General features: G+C 37.7%; 1 protein-coding gene across 1 annotated transcript in view; it reads right to left on the reverse strand.

The window, feature by feature from the left end:
• Positions 1-2,562: 2,562 nt before the first annotated feature.
• slc8a4a (solute carrier family 8 member 4a) overlaps positions 2,563-23,171 on the reverse strand; it is a 55,548-nt gene continuing 34,939 nt past the window's right edge. Inside the window, exons 5-9 of the mRNA XM_043221261.1 lie at positions 12,963-13,069; positions 11,097-11,221; positions 10,562-10,661; positions 9,222-9,494; positions 2,563-7,558 (exon numbers count right to left, since the gene is read on the reverse strand). Coding sequence (XP_043077196.1) covers positions 7,179-7,558; positions 9,222-9,494; positions 10,562-10,661; positions 11,097-11,221; positions 12,963-13,069 — 985 coding nt within the window. The 3' untranslated portion in view covers positions 2,563-7,178. The remainder of the gene's footprint in view (positions 7,559-9,221; positions 9,495-10,561; positions 10,662-11,096; positions 11,222-12,962; positions 13,070-23,171) is intronic.

The following is a 23,171-nucleotide window of genomic DNA, read 5'->3' on the forward strand; positions in this document are numbered from 1 at the left end:
GAATTAGACGAGGCCGTAAGCTCCGAATGAGCGGTTCTTGTGCTTATCACTGCTTTGAAAGACGTATAAATGCAGATTAGAGTTTACCATCTTGGTGTTTGTGCTTACCTGCGGCCCTGCCACCGATCCAAGCGAGCTCACCAAAGTCAAATCTGGCCGCGGGATACAACAACGGTGGCTGTAATTGGCCAGAGTGAAATCCATTTCCAGTAACAACTGCGGGTGAGTACTGAAGCACGATGCGAGCTGACCCCGCTCCAGCCCCGTCTCTCCCCACAGCCGCTGTGATTGATGACAATAAATTGCCACTGTAATGTTTGCCACCGCAGCTGTGTCTTTTTTTTTTTTTTTCCCCAGTGATCTGAAAATAGAGCTGAGGATTTCTAAGACAGACTGTCACTGAAAACAATGAACGTCTTGATTCCTCATCGATCAAGAAGATTTTCGTTCTCGGAATTGTTAAAGAAGGTGATCCTCTGAATTACAATCATTCAGCATCAGTGTAGACTCAACAGGTGACACTTTATTCTCATTCCCTGTAGTGGCACAAGAAAGGGCTTTGTACTTGCTTTCAGTGCTAACATCCCGTCCAATTCGATAATATTAATCTTTAGCACAATGGCATACGTCCAGATGCATACAAAACAGTCCAGATGCTTTTTGATCTATTTGAAAAATGAGGCAAAGATGGAGAGAGAAAGAAAGGAGAAAGAAAATAGGCTCCTCATTTGACCGTCAGGATGTGCTCAAAGAGTTCAAAGGAGGTCCAAGGATCTCAAGTGAAGAGCGACAACGTTGTTATGAGGGAAATGTGCTCCAGTTCAAATGCATTATTGAAGACTGGCCTTTGCTTTGCGTCGCTATTTCTGGTTTCCAATAAAGATCAAGGTTTCTTTTTATTGCATTTTTTTCTCTCTCTCGACTTTCCTCACTGCATAAAACACTAGCTCTCAATGTCCAGGAAAATATAAATGTCATAAGTCTTAAAGAAATAAATAAATAAAAATCATCCACTGGAAAATATTGACTGATTCACTTTTGACATTAGAAGAGATGATCTTCAGGAGAGAATATTTATGGCTGATTTGCCGCGGGAATAGACAGGGATCATAACTCAGTTGCGAGTGCACGTAACGGAATGAATCTGGAGAGATGAATAGAATGAAATACATTTTTGGCATATGAAAATGTATTTGGCATCTTTTCTGTTTGGCGAGATACTCTCTAAAACGGCGGAAGACGTAACTCAGGAGAGAAGAACGGTTGAGTAAATTATGTCGTTTTTCTTTTCTTTGCGTAAAATAAGTATTCTCCTATACTGTTGAGCCACTGATGTCACATGGACAGTTTTATCATTTATTTACTACGTTTCTGGATCCGGGATCATTTCAGTTGTCTATGGAGGGTCAGATGGCTCTTTGATGTCATCAAAAATATGTTAATTTGTGTTCCGAAGATGAACGAAAGTCTTATGGGTTTTAAGAAACACGACACTGAGTAATTATTGACGGAATAAATGACCGTCACCAGAGAGAGGTCTGCTGTTTCACCGGACAGTCGAAGAGATATCTTGCTTAAAAAATGTAAATTAGACAAAAGAGAGGTTGAATTTTCTTTAAAGTTAAAATAATACAAAAGCTCAGTTAGCACATCAATTATTCATTGCCCTGATGGCTGTGTTCTTTTGCAGCTGAAGAAAACTGCCCCAGTCTTATTACACACATTTCTCTCATTGCGGTCCAGTTCTACTGGCAACTCTACTGCGATATTACGTTTGCTCTGCCTTCACGGATGCTTGTCAGAATGGTTGTTTCATGTAGTTTCTGAGCAATAATAAATGAGAGCGTGTTCTATTGATTTTACATTTCATAATCTTACTTGCTGAGGTATTTGTAGCTCCTCAAATGAACAGGCTTTTTAAAAAGCGCATCTGCCTCGTGTTCTTCCCCTGTGAGGGTTTCTGTTGTGTTGTTCTCTTCTTGTAATTTACATTCTCCACTCCACAGCACTTCCTCTCCCCTGTCTTCCCTCTTCCTTTCTTTTCCTCTAATGACTGTTTTGTAGTACTGCGCTGTTCGCTGGTCTGCAGGGGGATGGGACCGAGTCAGGAGCCATCTGTCAAACATTCTGGAGAACGAAAAGAATATCACCATTCGAGCGTAGATTCATTAAGGGGGTCATATGATGACGAGTCAATTTTTCCTTCATCTTTAAAATGATAAAAGAGCTCTTTGTCTTATAAAGACACTGTAACTCCCTCACAAACCTTGGGAAACGAGTACTCTTTTAACCCTCTGTTGTTGCAAAACTGCAAAAACTTTCTTTGTTCTGTACATTTGAACTGACTTTCATTATACGGATTAAAAAAAACACTTCAGATTTTCTTTAAAATATCTACATATAACACACAGCGTATATGAATATCTCCGAGGGCTCATTCTGTATGTTAGTTAAACATCCTGAATATTACAGATATGAAGACCAAGAACAATCAGTCAATCTTTTGTTGTCTGCTTGAGAGAAAACAATGCCATTTTAATAAAGAGTTAAAAAGTCTGTTAGTAATATACAATTCCAACTTTAATGTACTCATTAATAAATTAAATATGAAACAGAGTTTTACGCATTACAAACAGAGACTCATTCTCCATCTTTTGGCAAAATACTGTAGTTTCCCTTCACATTACAGCTTTAATGAACTCACAGAAAATCACACCCTTTCTCCCTCACACATAGTTTTAGATACAACATTGAGAACATAAATTATTTTGTCGTTGTTGTAGTTATTGTTGTCGTGAAGATGATGATAAAGTACTCTATGCAGCACTTACATTTTTTACCCAAAATATAGATTTGTCTCAGTACAGAACATATCTCAAGACAACAATAGTGTCATATAACGAAGTAAAGAACACTTGGCTTTAAAAAAAACAAAGTCATTTAAAACAGTAATTTATCAAATAGCAATACATACAAAACCAAACACAGTTCGTTTCTTTTGTAAATATTTCAATGTTCGTGATTAAAGAGAAATGCAGTTTTCTTTAGAAGACGAATGCACACACATAGAAAAGACATGCTTTAAGATTGAAGTATCACAAGAGAGCACGTGTGACACCGGGACGTTCACACGACACAAGCACTCTGACGTACAAGAATGAAACGAGCATGCTATGACGGACCATGAACATCCGATATTCAAGGTCATTTTGATTGGGTGCGAGGGTGTTTTGGGGAAATGGAGACCGATTTAAGATCAAATAAGGGTAAATACGTGTGGATACACATTTAAAGGCACCCAATATCGTGAAAGTGTGTATAAACAGTGCACTAAATAAAAACTAAAAGCTGTGGTATTGATACGCAAAAATGGACTTTGGCATGTTTATGCTACACGACCGGTAGGGTTAGGGTTGTGGGGTGGATGGGTATCATATGTACAAGAAAACGGCATATCATATGCATGCCAACAAATTTCGTATCATATGTATGTGAGAACTGCGTATTACATGCATGCCAAGTCAGTTTTTGCATATCAATACCATGGGTTTTTGTTTTTATTTGCCAGACTATTTTTATGCATTTTCATGAGACTGGCCTCAAAAATTATGCTTTTGTTATTTTTTTCTGTCTTTCATTTTCCCCATACAATTAAAATTAATGGGGTTTATTGATATTCTGGTCCCCGGTGACATTAAGTGTATTGACAAAACTTATATTGTTTTCCACTGAAAGAGAAAATTATCCAGGAGTGAAGTCTGACTTTAAGTGTGTTTCTGTGCACAACTACTGATATTTGATCATAATTCAGTCACAATGCTTTAGGCTTACACCATAAGAGATGGTCCTTTCTGGTCCACATAAACAGATTTTCTTGAACAATATGTTCTCGTAAGGTATTTTTCGTCAAGGTTATCGGCTGGCTTCTTAGCACTACACGGAGATTCGCCACCATAACCCTCTGTTGTTGGTAATTTATTATTATTATTATTTAAAATTTTTCTTGAAAACCTGATTAGTTTGATGCAACTATGGCTGCTGTGTTATGTTATGTCTCCTCAGGGAGATCAATAATTGCTCTGCTCTCCACAAAGACAAAGCTTATACTAATATGACGCAAAACTCTCAGGAGCAACTTAAGGTTCTTAATTAAGAATTGTCCTTGAATTAGGGTGGAACCTTTTAAGTTCATTAACCCTGTGTGGCCAGATATAAGGAGAGAGATGCGAGTGACCTTATAAAGTAATTACAATCTACGGATCCCCCCCCTCCGCCCACCCTAGAGCACTGACACCAGACAACATAATGACAGAAAGACAATGACTCTTTAAGACGTCGCCTAGCAACAAGAAGCACTAAAAATACATCACTCTGTGCTTTTTTTAATCTGGTATCATTGGAATGTATAAATACACATATGCCGGTATAAATGCGGACTGTATGTACATCTGTTTCGCCCACTTTCGCGTCACACATTGTGTAAGAAAGTAAGCAGAGCACTTGCAACATTACCATAGATGGCTGACTGTAGATTTTTATGGTTTATCATTCATGAAAATGGAGGGCTGTAGCAGGCCAGCCTCTTTTAAGCCAACAGTGTCGTCATAACAGATAGCACCCTTCCAAAACAGTGCATTTGGCCATTGGCGTCATTATAAATCAGGTAATGCGTTCCCTCTTACCATTTTTCAGAGAGCTCTTTAAAATGACTTTTATTTAGTCCATTAAAAAGTTTGAAGCACTGGTCTGCTGGGGCCCCTAATAGTGAGAATTTCCTACAGCTATAACTTTTCATTTCCTATAGCATGTGTCCCAGGTTGGCCCAAGCAGATGGCTGATAGCTGGGAAAATGGGGACACATTACCCCTTGTAAACAATTATGTAATATCTGCAAACTGAAACCCGTAATCACCGTATCGCTTAGCAAAGAAGAGTATGGGATAGAGAACTGGGCTAACTAAGCAGGTTTAACTCCTGGCTAACTGGAAATGAACCAAGTCTTATTAGTTAAGGAGCAGATGGAGGACACTGATTAAAGAGAGCAAACTGAAATTGAACTGGAAACCAATCCATTATACGTTAACCATGCACATAAACGCAAATTAGGTGGCGCCGATGCTATCAGGAGAGGTAAGTGCTTGAATAATTAGATACGCTCAGGGTTTATGCACCGAAAGTGAGGGACTCGTATTTCACGGATAAAATATGGGTATTGTGCATGAACTCAACTTATAATTTTCGCCATGTTGTCAGTGCAAACTCAGTGACAGAACTACTGTGCGGCCTAGAGACATTTCACTGTTGATATCAAGGCACCCATGTTGTGTTCAAACAGAACCACATGACTCAATGACGCAATGCCTTCAGTAGTGAACAGAGCTAAAAGCTTGACACAGTGAAGCTGTAGAACATGGCTTGGTAGAACAGGACAGTCACTGCATATTTTAGGACCAAAGAATGAACCACATGAAAGCTGCAGCCATTTGTAAATTCATGAATGTTGGGAAAGAATCCAGAAGCTCACAGCATGGGAGCCTGAAACTCCTGAGCGCGGCAGGGACAGACACAAAATTCACTGTGCTTGAGTTTTGCACACTTTCATACTTTCAGACACTCAATAGTCAGATGCAAAGACTTTGAACACTGTTCGGCAGATTGGCACACAGGACACATATGTTTTGTCAAAGCTGTTGTACTCGCTCATTCGAATACATGCTCTCGCACACACACAGCCTACAATATTTCCCCACATAATACGTAGTTCATAATAATAAATATCAATAAATATCACATGAATAAACACCAACACCTTGGTTCTTATGTCACTGTTAAACTATTTCTTTTGGTCTCCATTCAACTTCTATCACTAATGTACCATGCAAATTATGTATCTCTTCAGGTTTAAAATAACCAGAAAAGATTGAAAAGAGATCTTTCTTTCCTTCTTACAATCCTTGTATTGACTTCATAATTTCAGTAGCATGGCAAAAATAAATGAATAAATGATAAAAAAACACAAGATTTACAATACCAGCAAATAGTAGATATGAAGAGGGTGTGGTATAGATAATATTGGGGCGGGGCCACAAATGAAGAAGGTGGGATCAGAGGGGGAAATACATGATATACTGTAGATAATTCAGGGGTGGAGTCAGAGATGAAAGGGGTGTGGCACATGTAGGGTGGGGTGGGGTCATACCTGAAGAAGGTGTTGTTTGTTGTGAATTGGTTATGTAAATAAGGTATGGTAATATTGGGGTTGGCCAGAGGTTAAAAGGTGTGGCATAGGTAATGTATTGCATGGAGTCAGAAGAGAAGACTGTGCGCTGTTTGTAGTGATAAAGCCGGGTCACGGGTCAAAAATGATATAAGTAATACTAGGCAGGGTCTGCGATGACACTGAGGTGAGGTTAATATTGAGGAAGTTGTTGTGTCATTATTGAGGGTGAGGTCAGAGTTGTCGGTAGCTCTGGGGCATATTTATAGATATTTGAGTAGAACTTGGCCAGGGTTATGGGCAAAGGTCATATTGGGGGCATTGGCAATTTGAGATGCTCAGCCCTCACCGGATCACTTGAGCTGAAATTATAGTTGTGAAAAATGAACGCCATAGTTTGGTACGGATGTCTGCGGGGAGCTTCCATAACAGGCAAGAGGAGACACATGAAACAGAGTGTTCATGTCTTGAGGGTAGGTAGAGGTGTGAAGCATGCCCAAATCTCTGCAGTGGGAATGAGTCTATTGACAGTGACTTGGAGGGAAGAGAGAATAATAGAAGAAGAATTTCTGAGAGAATATCGAAGTGAGGCGTAAAGGACCATCCTTGGAAAAAACAGCACTGAAGCAAGAAAAACGCTGAGGGGGCTCTCTGGAGAGTATTCTGGAGAGAGTTGCTGTGTCTGAATATCCAGAGTGTGGCAGACACCATGTAAGAGAGATCCATCTATAAAGAGAAGCTGTGCATGAAACCACAGAGCCTCTATCATCCTCCACTGACACTCATCTAGATATCCACGTCAGTGTTAGCGAAGTGAGGATGTGAGTTCAGTTTCAACAACGATAATAATCAGTAAGAACAGATGTAAACACTCATTTTAGACTTCTCATATACACAAAAGCAGAGAGGAAGAATGATGGGAGGTTTTACAGCAAAGAGTACATCTCTCTTAGGAACTTTCTCAGAAGCCAGGCACGTGGCAGTAAGCCTCCAGCGAGGCCAGCAGGATGTAGATGAGCCACATCATGAGGAAGAGGAACGCGGTGAGCAGCTTGGCGGTTCGCGGGCCCCCCAGCTCGCCCCCGGACACAGAGGGCCGGCGGCGGTACAGTAGTGTCACGGCAGAAAGCAGTGCCAGGATGGTGAAGAGGGTGACGGAAAACGCCAGCGACCCCGGCGGGACCTGGAATTTTTTGCCCTGACTGTGCCAGTACACGGCAGCGATGGTCCACGCCACTCCGATACCCAGGAAGACGTTAACTGCATTACTACCTGTCACATTTCCAATGGACGCATCGGCGTATTGGTCCTGGATGGCTGCCACCTTGCTGGCGAAGGTATCTGCGGAGGGCAAAAGAAAAGACAAGGTAAAAAGAAGTATAGTGAGAACTGAAAGAGCCCCAGAGGTACATTTTAATGAAAGACATTGCTCATAGCTCAGCACAGTGTTTTCCAAACCCGTTCCTGGAAGCACATCAACAGTACACATTTTGAAGTCTTCCTAATATAACACACCTGATTCAATGCATTAGCAATGAGCTGAAATGGATGGGGCCGATAAGGAAAATGCATCCAATAAAAGAGTCGGAAAACATTGGCTCAGAAGATAGAATGGAGGTATAATTTTTAATTAACATTGTCTCAGATGTTTCTTCTAAACATCCATATGAGAAAGAAAATCTGAAACAGAGCTGATATATAATAAAGGGTATAGAAATACATAATAAAATGAATTTTGTTAGCAGCTTGATAAGAAATTAGTTTAAATTAAAATATATCTGACTTTTGATGGCAGACTTTGGTTTTTTGGAAGTCTGAGAACAGTTTTTGCTTAATTGTTTTTTACTGTGATCTCTTGTGAATTTCTAGATGGGACAAATATGAGATTACAACTGACTTTTCAAGGTCAAGTATGATTTACCTAATATCTGGCAATTAGGAATGGGCGATAGACAGGTTAAAACAATAAACCAGTACAAAGAAATAAAGGAAATCGTGTTGATTTTTCAGAATCATTTGAATATGGTAGAAAAGCAGTAATGTCAAGAAAACACATCTTTCTATTGATTGCACACAAAAATATCACGAACTAGTGAGGTCTGATTGACAACAAATGAGCCTTATGAATTGATTATTTTACTTAATAATTCAAAAAGACTTGAGGACTTGTCAAATGCTTTGCTAAATCTATCATTCAGTGATTACTGAATCAAGCACTATACAGCTAAAATACTTTCACAAGGATTTGGATGAGCAGAAAAATATTTAGGATATATAAGTGTGTGTCACAATCCAAATATTCCTATGCTTCTAGTTTAACTTACACCTTTAAAAGCATTTTTTACACTGTTGGGCAAATTTGTGACAACCATAAGAGTCTTTGAAAAAGTGGCCAGAACTTTTTTTTATAGTTTTAATGGCTTTTTCATAACGATACTACTATATGCACTATGCAAACTATGCATTATAAAATACATATATATGAGAATATTGTAATATAAATTTGTAGTTCTATTGCCCAACTCTGAGCAAACAGAAATGCAAGCATCTCGATTTACCCTTAATGCTGTCTTAAAGAAACAACAGAGATATAAAATAGATCTCATTTGAGATTTTTTCATCACGGATCTTCTCGACATTCGTTGGAGCTTGAGGATGGTTTGACATATAGAGCTTGAGCATGCAGAGAATCAGTCAATCCACTCTAATGCACCTAATGCCAAGACAAACACTCAGATCTCCTGCAAATAGCCTGCTAAATAGTCCACATCATTAAACACAGTCTAAGTAAACTACAACATTCACACATCCACACAAAAGCTGACTGGGGCCATTATAGAACGATAAATTAGAAAACATGTTGAAAGCGACTGTCACATTTCGACAGTACAGTATGTAATAAAAGAAATTCTGATAGAATATTAAATTCTAATTGGTTAATTGTGGCATTCAGGGTTTATTTTTTGAGAATGCAATGGCATCTGATACACAAATAAACACTTACCAGGCACAGATGTACCCAAGGCCACAAACACCACAGCTGTGACAGAGTCCTTCAGGCCTACTGTACAACCAAAGTGAGAGGCCAGATCTCCAGTAACAGCGGTCAGGACGCCGATGAGCGTGATGGAGACGATGAAGCAGGCCCAGCCGTTCCAGTACTCTGTAGGTGGAACGAAGGCAAACAGAACCTTCCAGAAAACTGTCAGGAAGTGCATGATGTAATCAAAACATGAGGGCAAGCGTTCTTCTCCGCTCTCCTCTTCATCATCGTCACCTGAGGAGGTAAACAAAAGGCACAGAAGGGTTAGCATTTTGCTCAGTATTAAATTGTTTTGTTCATCTTAGATTTTGTCATTGATTACTAACTCTCATGTTGTTCCAAACCCATAACACCTTTGTCCATCTTTAAAACACAAATTAAGTCATTTTTGATGAAATCTGAGAGCTTTCTGACTCTGCAGCAACACACCTGACATTTTCAAGGCCCATAATGGTACTAAGGACATTCTATAAATAGTCCATGTGACATCAGTAATTTAACCTTAATTTTATGAAGCTACGAGACCACTTTTTGTGCACAAAAAAATAAAAATAATGACTTTATTCAACAATATCTTCTCTTCCATGTTGGTCTTTGCCACATATTCACGGGGGTATGATGATGATAATGTATGGACTATTTTAACAACATCCTTACTACTTAATTAGTGTTTCAAAACAAGATTATCGTTCCAAAATTAAATATGCCATTTTTTTCTTAGATTTTCTTGTTTTCATAATCGTTGGAAGGCAAATGAAGATACAATGTAATTAATTGCTCAGCTAATATACAGTCTGCAGTAAGGTATAGTAATTAGATGAATTCAGGCAAATTCATTTTAACAATAAAATGTTGTACAGAAGTTTCAGGTTTTGAGGAAAATTCCACATAATTATACGCTGACAAATAAATGGTGTACGATTAACATCATAACAATTTTCATTTAGAAATTGCTGGTAAATTTGACAAATAATTGCAAAGAATCAGCAAATAACATATTCAATTAACTTTTTAAACAGGAATGCTGGAATAGTATTTTAACTATTATTTTAACTTTTAGTAAAAAAGATATATATTTCTTACGCCATACATTAAACATTATCTCCTTCTTGGCTGAGATTGTGTCATGTTGCACAAAATGATTCACATTCAGTGTGGACAGAGAAACTGGTTGTCACTGGAAACCTCTCACGTCTTTCTTCACTGCATGGTTTTATATATACTTTTTTTATTGAATATGAATCAGTTGTGTGGTCTATTTCTACAAAATGTGAGCATGTGTGAACATGAGAGACACTGACCTGCGCTGACAGTCACAGCGCTGACAAACTGTTCTCTCCAGCTGCTGCTGCCCACCACCAGCGCCAGGTTAGTCTTCTTTATGAGCTTGTCGACGGTATTCTGAAAAGCACAGACAAATACGTATATAAGATAAATCAAACCTAATCCCACAAAACTGTGTCCTCGTAGTAGACAAGATTTAATATGACTCTGTCTCGTAGCCCAGTGAGCACAGAGGTCTCATCTAAACTGATTTCAGTGAGGCAATGGGCGTCTATGCACAAACCCTGTCAGAATTTCATTTTCTCCAATGTCATCCTGTCCTAGCCGTTTGCTGGTTTGCATTTAGATAATCACGAAGGCAGTAACCCGGTATTTCTACCTCAAACCTCTTCTAAATCCCAGAGCCGCCTGACCCCGGTGACCTCCGGTTTTGAGACTGTCACCATGGGAACAAGGAGGTGAGGATTCAGACAGAAATTGAATGTGAGAGACCGAGCAGGTAAGACCACTTCACGAAAGTTTGTATTGTTCTTCCTAATTGACAGGACTTACCTTAAACTCGTATGATTCCTCTATCACCACTTCCAGTTTGGTGTGCTCTCCCAGACTCGGGCACCCCATCTTGGCCACCTCCTCTTCCTCTGCCCCTACCGCCGGTTTGTTATCATTGGAGTCTCCTGTCAGAGGAAGACACATCGAAAATCTACTGAGCTGTAGAGTTTGTACATGTATTACAGAGATGGTAGAACTCAGTTTTCAAGGAAATTCAGTGAAAATGAATTGCGCCCAGTGGTAGCGTTGTTTATTTGCATGCATGGTCTGCGCTTGTTGTTGCGCCCAATTCACTAAAGGAGTTTTGCAAATCAAGTAACTGAAAGGTGTTGAACGCAATTTGCATGATCGCTTTCTATCTTGCAAGTCGTTTTTGAGTTCTAGTTTGATAAAAGTGCAGCGGACTACAGCAATCTGGCAGACTTTGTTGTGGCTGTGTAGCATGTTTTAAAAAATAAATCATTAACTTTTATATTTTCATTTTAGTGATGCAAAAGCAAACTGTATGAATGTTGCATAGGAGAATGCAGATCTGAACTATATTCAGATTAGGTTTTACGTCTCAGTGTTATCAAATAGCATGATTTTCCCACTATATTCTATTTACATTATGCGCAAATACTATGTTACAATAGCAAGATTTTCAGCTATTTTTACTACTTATCACAAATTGTAACAATTATCTGCACTTCATTACTGTAGTGCATTATTAAACAGTATGTAATAAAAACACACTGAGTGCAAATTACAATTTTAATTAAAATTATTAAATGGATGACACCTTATTGGAACAGTAAAGTCCTCCCTACACCTACCTTAACCTTACCCAACATTTTATGTTGAACTTTTATATTATTTCCTTCATTTTTTTTATGGAAAATGATACGAGATTTAGATAGGGAAAGAAAAGTTTGGCAAAAGGTTGAATCGCAGACGATTTTAATATTTTTAACAAAAACATCATTGCTGTCAATAGATATAAAAAAATGAATTATTTGAATGTTTTCTTTTTTGTTTTATTTACTAATTTTAAAAGTGTAATTAATGAAAAGTTTTAATTACAAAAAGCTTAAAAATCACATCTTGCAAAAAAAAAAAAAAAAATATCTGTGATTTTTCCACAGACCATCTAGAAAATTTCAGTGGCCCCCAGGGGTCCCCAAAGTGCAATTTGAAAACCCCTGATTGTAAATGATTAGGAACAAGAAGCAGGTTTTTTTTAATTGAAATACAGCATATATATATATATATATATATATATATATATATATATATATATATATATATATATATATATATATATATATATATATAAATGCAATATATTATATATAAATGCAACATATCATCTACTGTAATACATCATATTCTAGGAAATAAACCTCTCCATGTATTTTATAAAACCTATAAAAACACCGAAGAGAAAGAGTGAACAAAAGACAAAAAAAAAGACAAAAATCTAAAGATTTTACGTTAATAACATCAACATCTTAATTGGATTCTGAAACAGTATGACAGTCTGAAGAGCATGGGGATGAACATTAAATTAGAGCAGTTAGTACATAATTAATGTGCAGAAATGGCCTAGAGATATTGCTTGAACATGGCTGTTTGCACTGCGACCAGTTACTAACTATTCCTGCTCTCCCATTATAACAAGTCACCCATTATAAGACCTCCACTGTCTCCCATTATTCGCTCCGTTCACACAAAAAAATCTTTCTATCAAATCTGTTTCTAAATTATTCAGGGATAGATGTGGAAGCTATTAATACAATATTAAACAGGAACCCTAATCTGCATTCTAATACAAAGCCATGGAACGCTGCAGATAAGAGTACGGATGTCACACAGAAATCCACTGACCGTGTTTCTGCCCGATCTCCAGCAGGACCGGCTCCCCCAGGTGGATGGTGAAGGTTTTGTTCTTCTCATACTCCTCATCATCAATGATCTTCACCTCCAGGATTTTCCTGTGTTGGGCAAAGACATAAAACTTAAATCCAGTAGATTTTCAAAGAGCGAGTTATGTGAAATGTGCAAGTTATATGTGGTACACTGGGATATGCAGTAGCAGACGCTGACAGAGACTTTGCAGAGGAAAACGAGCAGAATGGTTTTCTGAGTAAACCACTCATTAAAACCATTCTTATGTAGACTGTCGTCTTCAGTGGACTTTTACAACTGATGGATTTATGAATGATTTAGACTGAAATTCATTCTGCTTGTTTTTATGCGTAACCCCTAAGGAGCGTATGTAGCATCTATAACATTCACTGAATGTACAATTATTGAACAAATGATGGCTTACTTTAGCATATCTGGCTGTCCTCTTTGAAAACTTTACGCAGAGGGCATTTTTGAGTTATCTTGCCTTATCTTAAGTTCAACGCTGATTCCCTCAGAGACAGTGTTGCCAAGTGCGCGATCTAACAATCTTTCAGCATTTTTCAATGTTTGCGAGTGGAAGCAATCCCAGTAATGTGGCATTCATGGCTTGAAATATGACTTTTATCCAGGGGAACCCTGCAAAAAACTTGCGTTTTACCCCACCGGAACACAATTTTTACAGACAATCCTCCCTAAAACACGAGTGGGCTAGTTTTGGACTAGTTTGGAGCAGTAATTGACCTGGTTTTGCTGAGAAAACCTGGGAACCCTGCTCAGAGAGTAAGAAACATGCAGCAGCTCTGATTTTAAGTGACGGGGCTGCAATGCAATGTTTTTTGTGCTTAGGGAGCAGGTTAGCCATGGCTAATCACCATTTGTCATTATTAGCGCATACAACACTCTGGTCACGGTTGATAAACACTGTCTACAGAAAAGCTGCACAACAGAAACAAGGGAATGGTGGAGAATTTAATTAATTTAGCAAAAAAAGACTGTGGCACTCCATAACCACAGTGCACAATTATATGGTAACATTCATTTTAGCATGTATACCATTTTTTACATGTTATGAATGTCATCATAAAATGGATAGTTGTGGTGATTTAGGGCTTTCAGTCACGATGAAACATACAGTAGTGACAATTATGATACAAAACGCCTGCCCTGTTCATTATATCATAGAAGCAACTATAACATGATCAACACTACATCTAGCTACAACGTTTTAAAGATATGTGAGTATTTTCTTGTAAAATAATCATCATTTCTGAAAAAGATAAATTCTCACTGATATGCAACAGAACTCTCCCTGTTAGGCATTAGGCAGATGTGAATCCACACTTTCATCAAATGTTTATCAAGAAATATGTTTTGAATGCGTTGCTTTCCAGATTATGTGCTCTTTCACAGGCTTCTCAGCAACGTGCTTGCACTTTCTGAACAGATATGTAGAGAGAACGCATAGAAATGAAGTGTGGTGAACTATAAGTCAGTATTTCATGATCTGTATTTCTACTTTAGCTATATACAGTATGTAAAACAATCGTGTTGATAAAGACTAATTATGCATTCAGTCTCTAGTTAGACATTATTTTACATAACTGTGCAGATTGAGTGCAAAACACACACACACACTGATCTGAAGACTTATGAGTATGAAGCACAACTCATGAATAATGAAGAGAGAAAAAGACAAAGGCAGTTTCAAAAATGAAACGGTGCTCAAACTGGTTGGCACGATCAGGTACATCTGCATCTGCCGTGTAAACACAGTTTCCGCTGCTGTTTTTTTTTTTACTGTAATCCTTCTATTACATGTTAACACTAATCTTCTCTTTTCCCACCTCTCTTTGCTTTGCAGTCTTTATTGGCCAGACGTGTGTGTAATTAAATTCATTAGGACTTGTTCTTTATTAATTAGCCCACCGTGCTTATCCTACACAATTGTACCACACGCTTTCAGTCCCATCCCCCCTTTAACCATTTTTTTCTTTTCACAATCTGCCTGCCTCCCTTCCTTCCATCTATCCATCCTTCCATCAATTTAAATGTATGGCTATATATATTACACTACAGTTAATGTTTACAAATATTTGGGATGATGTTATTCAGCAAGGATGGATTAAATCAATCAGAAGTTAAAGGAAATAATCCTTTAACAGAAGTTAAAGGAAAGATAGTAACAATTTACTTTAAAGCCTTTATGTATAATGCATTATAAATGGTTAAAGGGTATAATACATTATAATTATTTATAATGTACACTGCAGTACATCATTTTAACTGGTTTTTAAAAATGAGGTTACAATTATTCATGAAATTGTACAATGCATTATAGGATGCATTACAAGGCATAATTAAAACATTAAAACTATTTTTTTTTATAAATAAAGGCATTAAGAAAAATGGAAAGACTGGAAAGACTTTCAAGAAATGTATTTTTCTATTCATTCAAGAATCCTCAAGAAATCTATTGCTTACACAAAAATATTAATTAGCACACTTAACATTGAGAATTAATATTAAGAAATGTTTCTCAAACAGAAAATCAGCATATTAAAATGATTTTTGAAGGATTTTTGAATTTTTTTTTTGAGTAATGATGCTGACAATTCAGCTTTGCCATAATAGAAATAACTTATATTTTGAAATATTTAAAAATAAGAAACAGTTACTTTTAATTGTAATAATATTTCAGAATATTGGTGAGAAAAGTAAAAAAAATCTTATAGAAATCTTGTTGACTTTTATATACGTTTAAATATACACAGATACAATGCTATTGAAACCCATTCAAATGTAATAATCATATTACAGAATAATACATCCACACTACATTGTGGGTGCATTTACGTTAAGATGTTCAAGTGTAAAGGGTTATTGAAAGAGGTCATCAGAAGATCCCACTGGGCACACAGGATAACAGCAGGATAAGGAAAGATGAGCGTAACAGAAAACAGCCAACATTAACCATCTCTGTGACCAGGTAGCTTAACCTCAAACGCTAGCTCTCAACCGTAATTAGAGCTATTACTCACCGAACCAAACGCTCCTGACCAAAGAAAGAGACAGATGTGAATAAACAAAAACCTAACAAGGGACCCTAATGAGGTCTGAAACTCACACAGCTGCTCACTTCCAAATCTATCTACTTCACGCTCACATGCACGTATGCTAACAGGCACGAATACGCACACGGCAGCTCAAAAGCAGAAACACTTCATGTGCCATTCACCAAGCACCCAGCTGTCATGGGGAAAATTCGCAAGTTTACACACAGCCACACACACAGTGTCAACTTAATAATAAGTGAGTACATTAACAGTGTCGGCAATAAAAATATTCCCTCCATGCACCGGGCTCTCTCGAGCTGAAGAGGGTCTTTATGGAGCGCGTGTGGGATGTGGAGATGACAGGGCGAGCGCAGGAGGCGGAACATTAAAAAGCTCGGTTCTAAATGAGTCATTAAAAGCACCTTCGTTGGCGCTGCGCAGGTAAGATTCTCATGGTAAGGCGAGCACATGAGGCAGGTGTACGCAATGCATTGTGTAAGACACTAAATTATGGGGTTGGCATGGCAACAGGTAGCTAGAGTGCAGGGATTGATAAAAGTATAGGCCTTAGGCAAAGGAAAGACAGAGACGGAGTCAGAGAGGAAGAGGAGGAGGGGGAAATAGCGAGACGGTGGCAAAGTGCAAAAGAGAGGAGGGCTTGCATTTAAAAACAGAAATAGAAAGGTGAGGCTGATAAAACAGTGGCTCGATTTCTTAAATGAGCGGCATGTTAATGCATGGATGTTGTAAAAGTTACAGACGCGAGGGTAAATGCGGCAGCCAAGCTATCAAAGGAAGCACCGCAAGCACGAACGAGGAAGATCAATCTCGCTTTCATTCTCTCTCTAAAAAAAAAGATACATGCAGAGACAGATCGCTTCATAAATTCATGAGACTGGGGCGAAGAAAGGAGATGAGAAAACAAAAGGAAAAGCTCTGGTCATGCGTTCAGACAGATGCAGATGGAGACACAACTGGAGAAAGATGAAGGAAAAGACCAGGAAAACACATTACAGGGGTAGTTACACCTGATATGACTGTTTGATATGAATTTCTTTTCATTGCAAAGCACAAAAGGAGCTGTTTTACTTGCTCTATGCAACTGCGATGTACAGTACAGCAGCTGTGAAGCTTTGTAATAATGGTCCATATGACTCATGCGCTGCATTTCAAGTCTTCTACAGTCACGTGAGGGAGAAGACTGAAATGTACTAGCTGCTGTTTTGCTCTGAACATATTACTGTCTTTGGCATGTTCATTAAAGAGAATCAGTGCAAGCAAGAAAATCTACCACTTTAAGAAAAAGGACAACATAAGACAAATTATGTTGAACACCTGATACTTATATATAACATTTTTGGAACAAATATATAACAACTATTATGTACATTAACATTAAGGTTCAGATATATTTCATTATAAACATTTTAAAAACTATACTGCTAAAAGTACATGTGCTATTCATGCTGTGTTTGGCATACATTTCATTAAATGTTGTTATATGTATAGTATTGTTTTTATGGTAAGTATTTATTAATAGATGAAAGGGTTAATATGGGGAAAACGGACAAAAGCATAAAGTAGTACGGCACAGAACAGTACAAATTGAGATACAAGCTAATCGTCGTATTGTTTTACACAATTGTGAGTCTCTGTTTTTTTTTTTTTGGTTTTAAGGAAATATTGAGATAAGTTGAAACAAGGATTAATGGACAAACAGGCCGAAGGACAGATTTCATAAGGTAGAGGTGATTAAATGGCTCGTAGAAGAAGTGGTTTCAGCTGCATTGAACACATGCTGGGTGAAAGCAGATTGCTGTTTAGCTTCAGGCTGTAACACATGCACCCGTAACATCATCAATCCACTACTGTGCAACACACAGAAGTCTTCATGCTGCCCTAGACTGGCTAGTGCTGGTCTAACTAGTTGACATGCTGTTCGCCTGCAAAATATACAGCTGAGGAGCATGGTCTGTCTGTTAGGCTAGTTACAGAGTCGGTGGGGACTGAAGCAAATTTTCCACTTTTGTGCTGCGCAGAAAACGAACTAATCCATTTTTAATTCAATTTTTTCATACACATACACAACAAAACAGCATTTCCAGTACTTCACCCACCTCCAGTGGCAGTAGGAGATTAACAGCTTTCTTTTCGCTTACTTCATAAATTCTCGTCCATTTTCTTTCTCATTCCCTCACTTCAGTGAAGATTTTCTGGTCTGCGTGTAAGAGACAAAAGGCCAGCACGGACTGAAGCACTGCTTTATGATGCAAATAGAGGAGCTACCGAAGGTGAGACTGACGGTGGACCTGTGCTGTAAATCCATTAGGATACGACCAGATCAAATAAAGTACGGACAGTGAGTGCCCACACAGAGCAGCTGGTCTTTCGCAATATGATAAAACTTAGAAAGAGAAAATGGATAAAGCGGTATGTCAGTTTCTTGGTTTCCAATTTACCTTATATTTCAATCCAGAAGTATGCTTTTTTTGTGAATGTGTGAGACTCAGTGGCCCATATAGGTAAATAAATAACCAGACGAATAATGAAAAAGTTCAGTAAATGCTCAAACTATTTTGTGCTACAACCCAGTGTTAAATAATATAATAAACACCAATTTGCAATATCATTCAAGATAATAGACAGTTTTACAGTTAAAACATGTACATGCCATAATTTGCACGATTATATGTATAAAAATCCCAAAGTTATCATTTTTTAAAACATTACTTATGAGCTTTTAGTGAAAATAATTTATGCATATTAGTCAAAATCAGCACATGCCAGGTAAACTGTTTCAGGTGTGTCTATTAGAAGGACAAGAGAGAAAACCCCCTATATGCAGAAATAAGGTGCTATTTTAGCTTCATGGTGTCCCGTGCTTACGTTTTAAATTCATCTGTTTCTGTTGCATCAGTACAGGACTTACAGGCCTAATTTTGTCAATGCTGGATCTGAAGCACACTGAAGTACCTATTACAATGGAAGCTTAAGTAAAGTTTTACTATATAATAACAGCTCTCTGAGGGTTTAGTGTGTTGTGGCAGAGCAAGTACCGAGACTTGCAACAGCCAATACATTCACAACATGCTGCTGTGAGCATGTAAGAAATACTGCTGCTGCACATATGTATGAAACAGCCTCCACATTTAGCGTGCATGATCACACAGGTGGAGTTTCCAGTGTGATCATAAATACAAAACACCAAGCAGGGTTTTACCGCTTGTAATTTACAGCACAAAGCTCTATGAACTCATTTCTCACCAGGGCCGGCACAGCGAGTGCTGCTTAGAAAGGGTGCCAGACACTAATGAGAGGTTAAAAATGAGTGATTCTACTAAGAAAACACATTCAGCAAATGTCTGTCAGCACCTAACAAAGGCGCTAGGGTGTCATGGCTTTCTGCTTTCATAAATACTTGACTGATCTGATCAGACTCTTGAGAAATTCTGTCAGCGTCTCTCTTTCTCTCTGTCTTCCCCTCCTCCTTTGCGTCACAGTTCAGTGTCTTTGATGTGCGGTTTAATGATGTGCAGCTGGATTAACCACCGCTCCAGATGCTAGCTGCTATACATTAGCATGCAATCTCTCCTATCTCTCATATCTGTGAAACATTCACATTCACACTTCTGATGAGAGCGTGTTTCTGGTCTCGTGAGATTAACAATTACAGAGAACAAAAGCCAAGATGGCACGTTTTCATCCTTTTTCCTCATGTAACTTTTTTGTTTTCTGGCACTCCACAGGTCTGATTAGGGGATCTGTTCCACTCATTCATTAACTATTGATTGCGTTAGGCCCGATGCTTCCGGCCGTGGTTTTGAAAGCAGTGGAAAGCCTTGCCTTAATGAATAGAAATAACTGGTGTAGATGAGATTATGTCTGGTGCAATGCCGGCTTGGTTGGTTTACCTCTGAGAAACAAAATGGAGAATTTCAGAGGTTCTCGAGGGATTGTGTCTTTGTTGAGGCAGCATGTTGCAGAACTAAACGGCTGTGAGGCTCAGGTTTTTTTTGTCTAGGCCTCGGGGCTAAGACTTCGTAGTCTTGTCGGGGTTAAACATCACTATGGATGTTTTCGAGGGGAGCTTTTTCTGGGAGAAAGAAATTGGAGGAAAGTGTTTCCTGTATGGAGCTGTTTTTACCAGTTTTACCACAATCACTTGTTAGGGCAGTAAACCAGCAGCAAGACCAGGGTATGAACAGACAGACACCCCTCAGGGCCACAGGTCTCTGAGTCAGTGGACATTTCTTTTCTTCTTTTATTCAGTTGTTTTTTCCTCTCACTTTTCAGTTCATGTTCACCACAAACAACCTTCTTATATTAGCAGCCTGTCAAGCAAAAGATGGAAACAAACATGCTGTATTGTTTTTAAAAATAGATTATTTTGAGAAGACGCCACGGGATGCCTCTTGTCATCTGGATTTTTTTTTGTTGTTATTGTGAAAACATATTTTTAATGTTTTTCTGCCTGAGCAGTCAACCCTAGGGATGCACTAGACTAAGATGAACTCAAAATATTTTTTTTTAGGCTGTGACCAAAAAGTTAGATATTGGAAATGTACACAAAAATATTTTAACTCATTTTTTTACATTGTAATTAATTTGTTTTTAGTGTATTCTTGATCGAATATACAGCCTTAGTTAGAATATGATGCTATTACTGACCACACACTTTTTTGGTGCTCAAGAAAAATGTTTGTCAGATTTCTGATACATTTTTGAAGAACAGAAAGTTCAATACAGCATTTATTTGAAATTAAACGATCCTGAACTTTTGAACTAAACTTTTAAATTAAAGTGCATTTTGGCATCACAATATAACAATGTAGAGAATGAAAGATGAATAAATATTCCTTTTAAAATCTGCTACATAAAGACCTACACTTTTTGTATGAGAAAAGTGAGTGCTTATACAGGAAAGACAGGATGCTGGTTAGACAATATGTCTGGTTAAAAAATAGTGCTGAGAGAATCATAACCATTGGATGCAAATGATAAGCTGTGTTACAAGAGAGTTTGTATGTGGTGTGAATTTGTTGCATAATATTAGTAATATTAATAAAGGCTGTTGTACTTAATCAGCTCAATGTTGTAACTCAATGAAATATTAACACACAGATCTGCTATAATCACATGCACAAAGAAACTCTCGCCAGCATGCACTTTTAAAAGGGAAAGCCTATAAACAAGAGGAATGAGATGCTTCTAAAATGTTTTCTCTTGCCATTGTACTCTAAATCTTAAAATATGCAAATAAGGAATAATAATAGTATAGAAAATACCACAAATAAAATCAATAACTTTTACTTTAGTTAAATTATGGCACTGCGTAAGTTCTACAGGCGAGAAGTGGATACATTTTTACTACAATTCAACAGCCTGTTGACACTGTTTCCGCATGTAATTTTTTAATGATATTGGCACTAAAACCATTGAAATGCTTGCAGAAGAATAGATCCCTTTTCATCATGTTGTTTTAAAGTAGCATAGAGAAAGTTCGAGAGCATATTGTATAACGATATTGCGTGCTGCTTATTAAGAACTAAGCGAGAAATAGTAAAAGAGGAAAAGACAAAGAGAGAGCGTGGGGCTTTAGGGAACAGCTCAGTTACAGAGACAAGACTCATAATTACAGGAGGGGTGTGTGTGTGTGAGAGAGAGAGAGATCTGAGATATGATAAGACTAAGAATGTAATTAATTTGAGCGCAGTTCTCTTTCTGACACTGGAATCATATACTTCTGTAATCCCTAATTGTTTAACTTAAACCATGTGGGTGAAAGCCAGACGAGGCGTAGAACCATGAATTGGAAAAAAAGAAGGGAGGTTGGGCAGGTGCAGGAATTAATGTCTAGCCATCGATCATTGTTTCCCTTCTTGCCTAGTAATACAGGAAAATGTAAATCACACGCATCTGTGCATGAGTGAGGCCTCATTATAGTGTCTAAGATTCTATAAGATGCTGAAAAAGGGGACAGCTATATAAATAACCGCCTGGTAATATTAGCACAGAATTGCACTTTATTGGCGAGTTGTATGCAAATATCTGTTAGCAAGAGGTTCATTCTGCTTTGGGTTCGAAATGAAACTGCCTTAATCTCTTCCTTGCTTTACAGTCTCCTGAAAATGCTCCTGCATCACAGTGCCCTGGAAAAACAGACGCTTCAAAGTTCACGTCGACGGGCTCCGAAGAACCTGTGATAAAATAAAGATGATATTCGTTGGAACGGTCTATATTTGACACATGACGTGTTCTTGCATTTCACAAGACACAGCAGGGCAGAATTGAACAAAATGTAGACATGTTTTAAAATGTTGCAGTGTTTTTATGTGGATGGTTGCCAGAGAGTCTCAAAACTGTGCATTATGTATATTACAGTATCAGTAGCATTCAAAGTTTTGCACTCAGTACTCAGTATTTTTATTCTTTGAAGAAATCGATACTATTACTCAACAAGGATTCATTAAGTTCATAAGTCGCAGTAAATACATATATAACAATACAAAATATTTCTATATGTTTTAAATGAAGGCTTACATTTTGATTGAAATATAAATAAAGTACATAATCAGTTTTCACTGATTTCCACTGTTTTCAACATTATAATAATAATACAATTGGTATGATTTCTAAAGGATCATGTGACACTGAAGACTGGAGTAATGGCTGCTAAAAATTGAGATTTGCTTTCACATGAATAAAAAATATATAAATTTTATTATGTAATAATATTATGTCATACTGTTTCACAGTATTACTGATTTATTGTATTTTTGTATTTATTTAAATCTAATTAATGCAGCCTTGGCAAGGAAATGACATTTATAAGACAAAAATAGACGGCACACTTCTGTGGGTTGTGTATACAAAATTGCAATTATGACAAAACATCTCAACTGCATTTTTAGACAAACAAATAGATCGGCTGACACATTTTAATTTGGCCATTTCTGACTTCAGAATCTTGTTTATGCAACATATTCAATAGACTTGTTTGATACTGTCCTTACAAAATATGCTTGGTTCATAAAATTAACAACAGATTTTTTTATGTAGTTAAAAGCTTTCTGTTAATAGGTCAAAAATGACATCACCCACTTACTCATGTTCCTTAAGGCAACACGCTGTG

Source organism: Puntigrus tetrazona, chromosome 21, assembly GCF_018831695.1.
Source record: "Puntigrus tetrazona isolate hp1 chromosome 21, ASM1883169v1, whole genome shotgun sequence".
Lineage (NCBI taxonomy): Eukaryota > Metazoa > Chordata > Actinopteri > Cypriniformes > Cyprinidae > Puntigrus > Puntigrus tetrazona.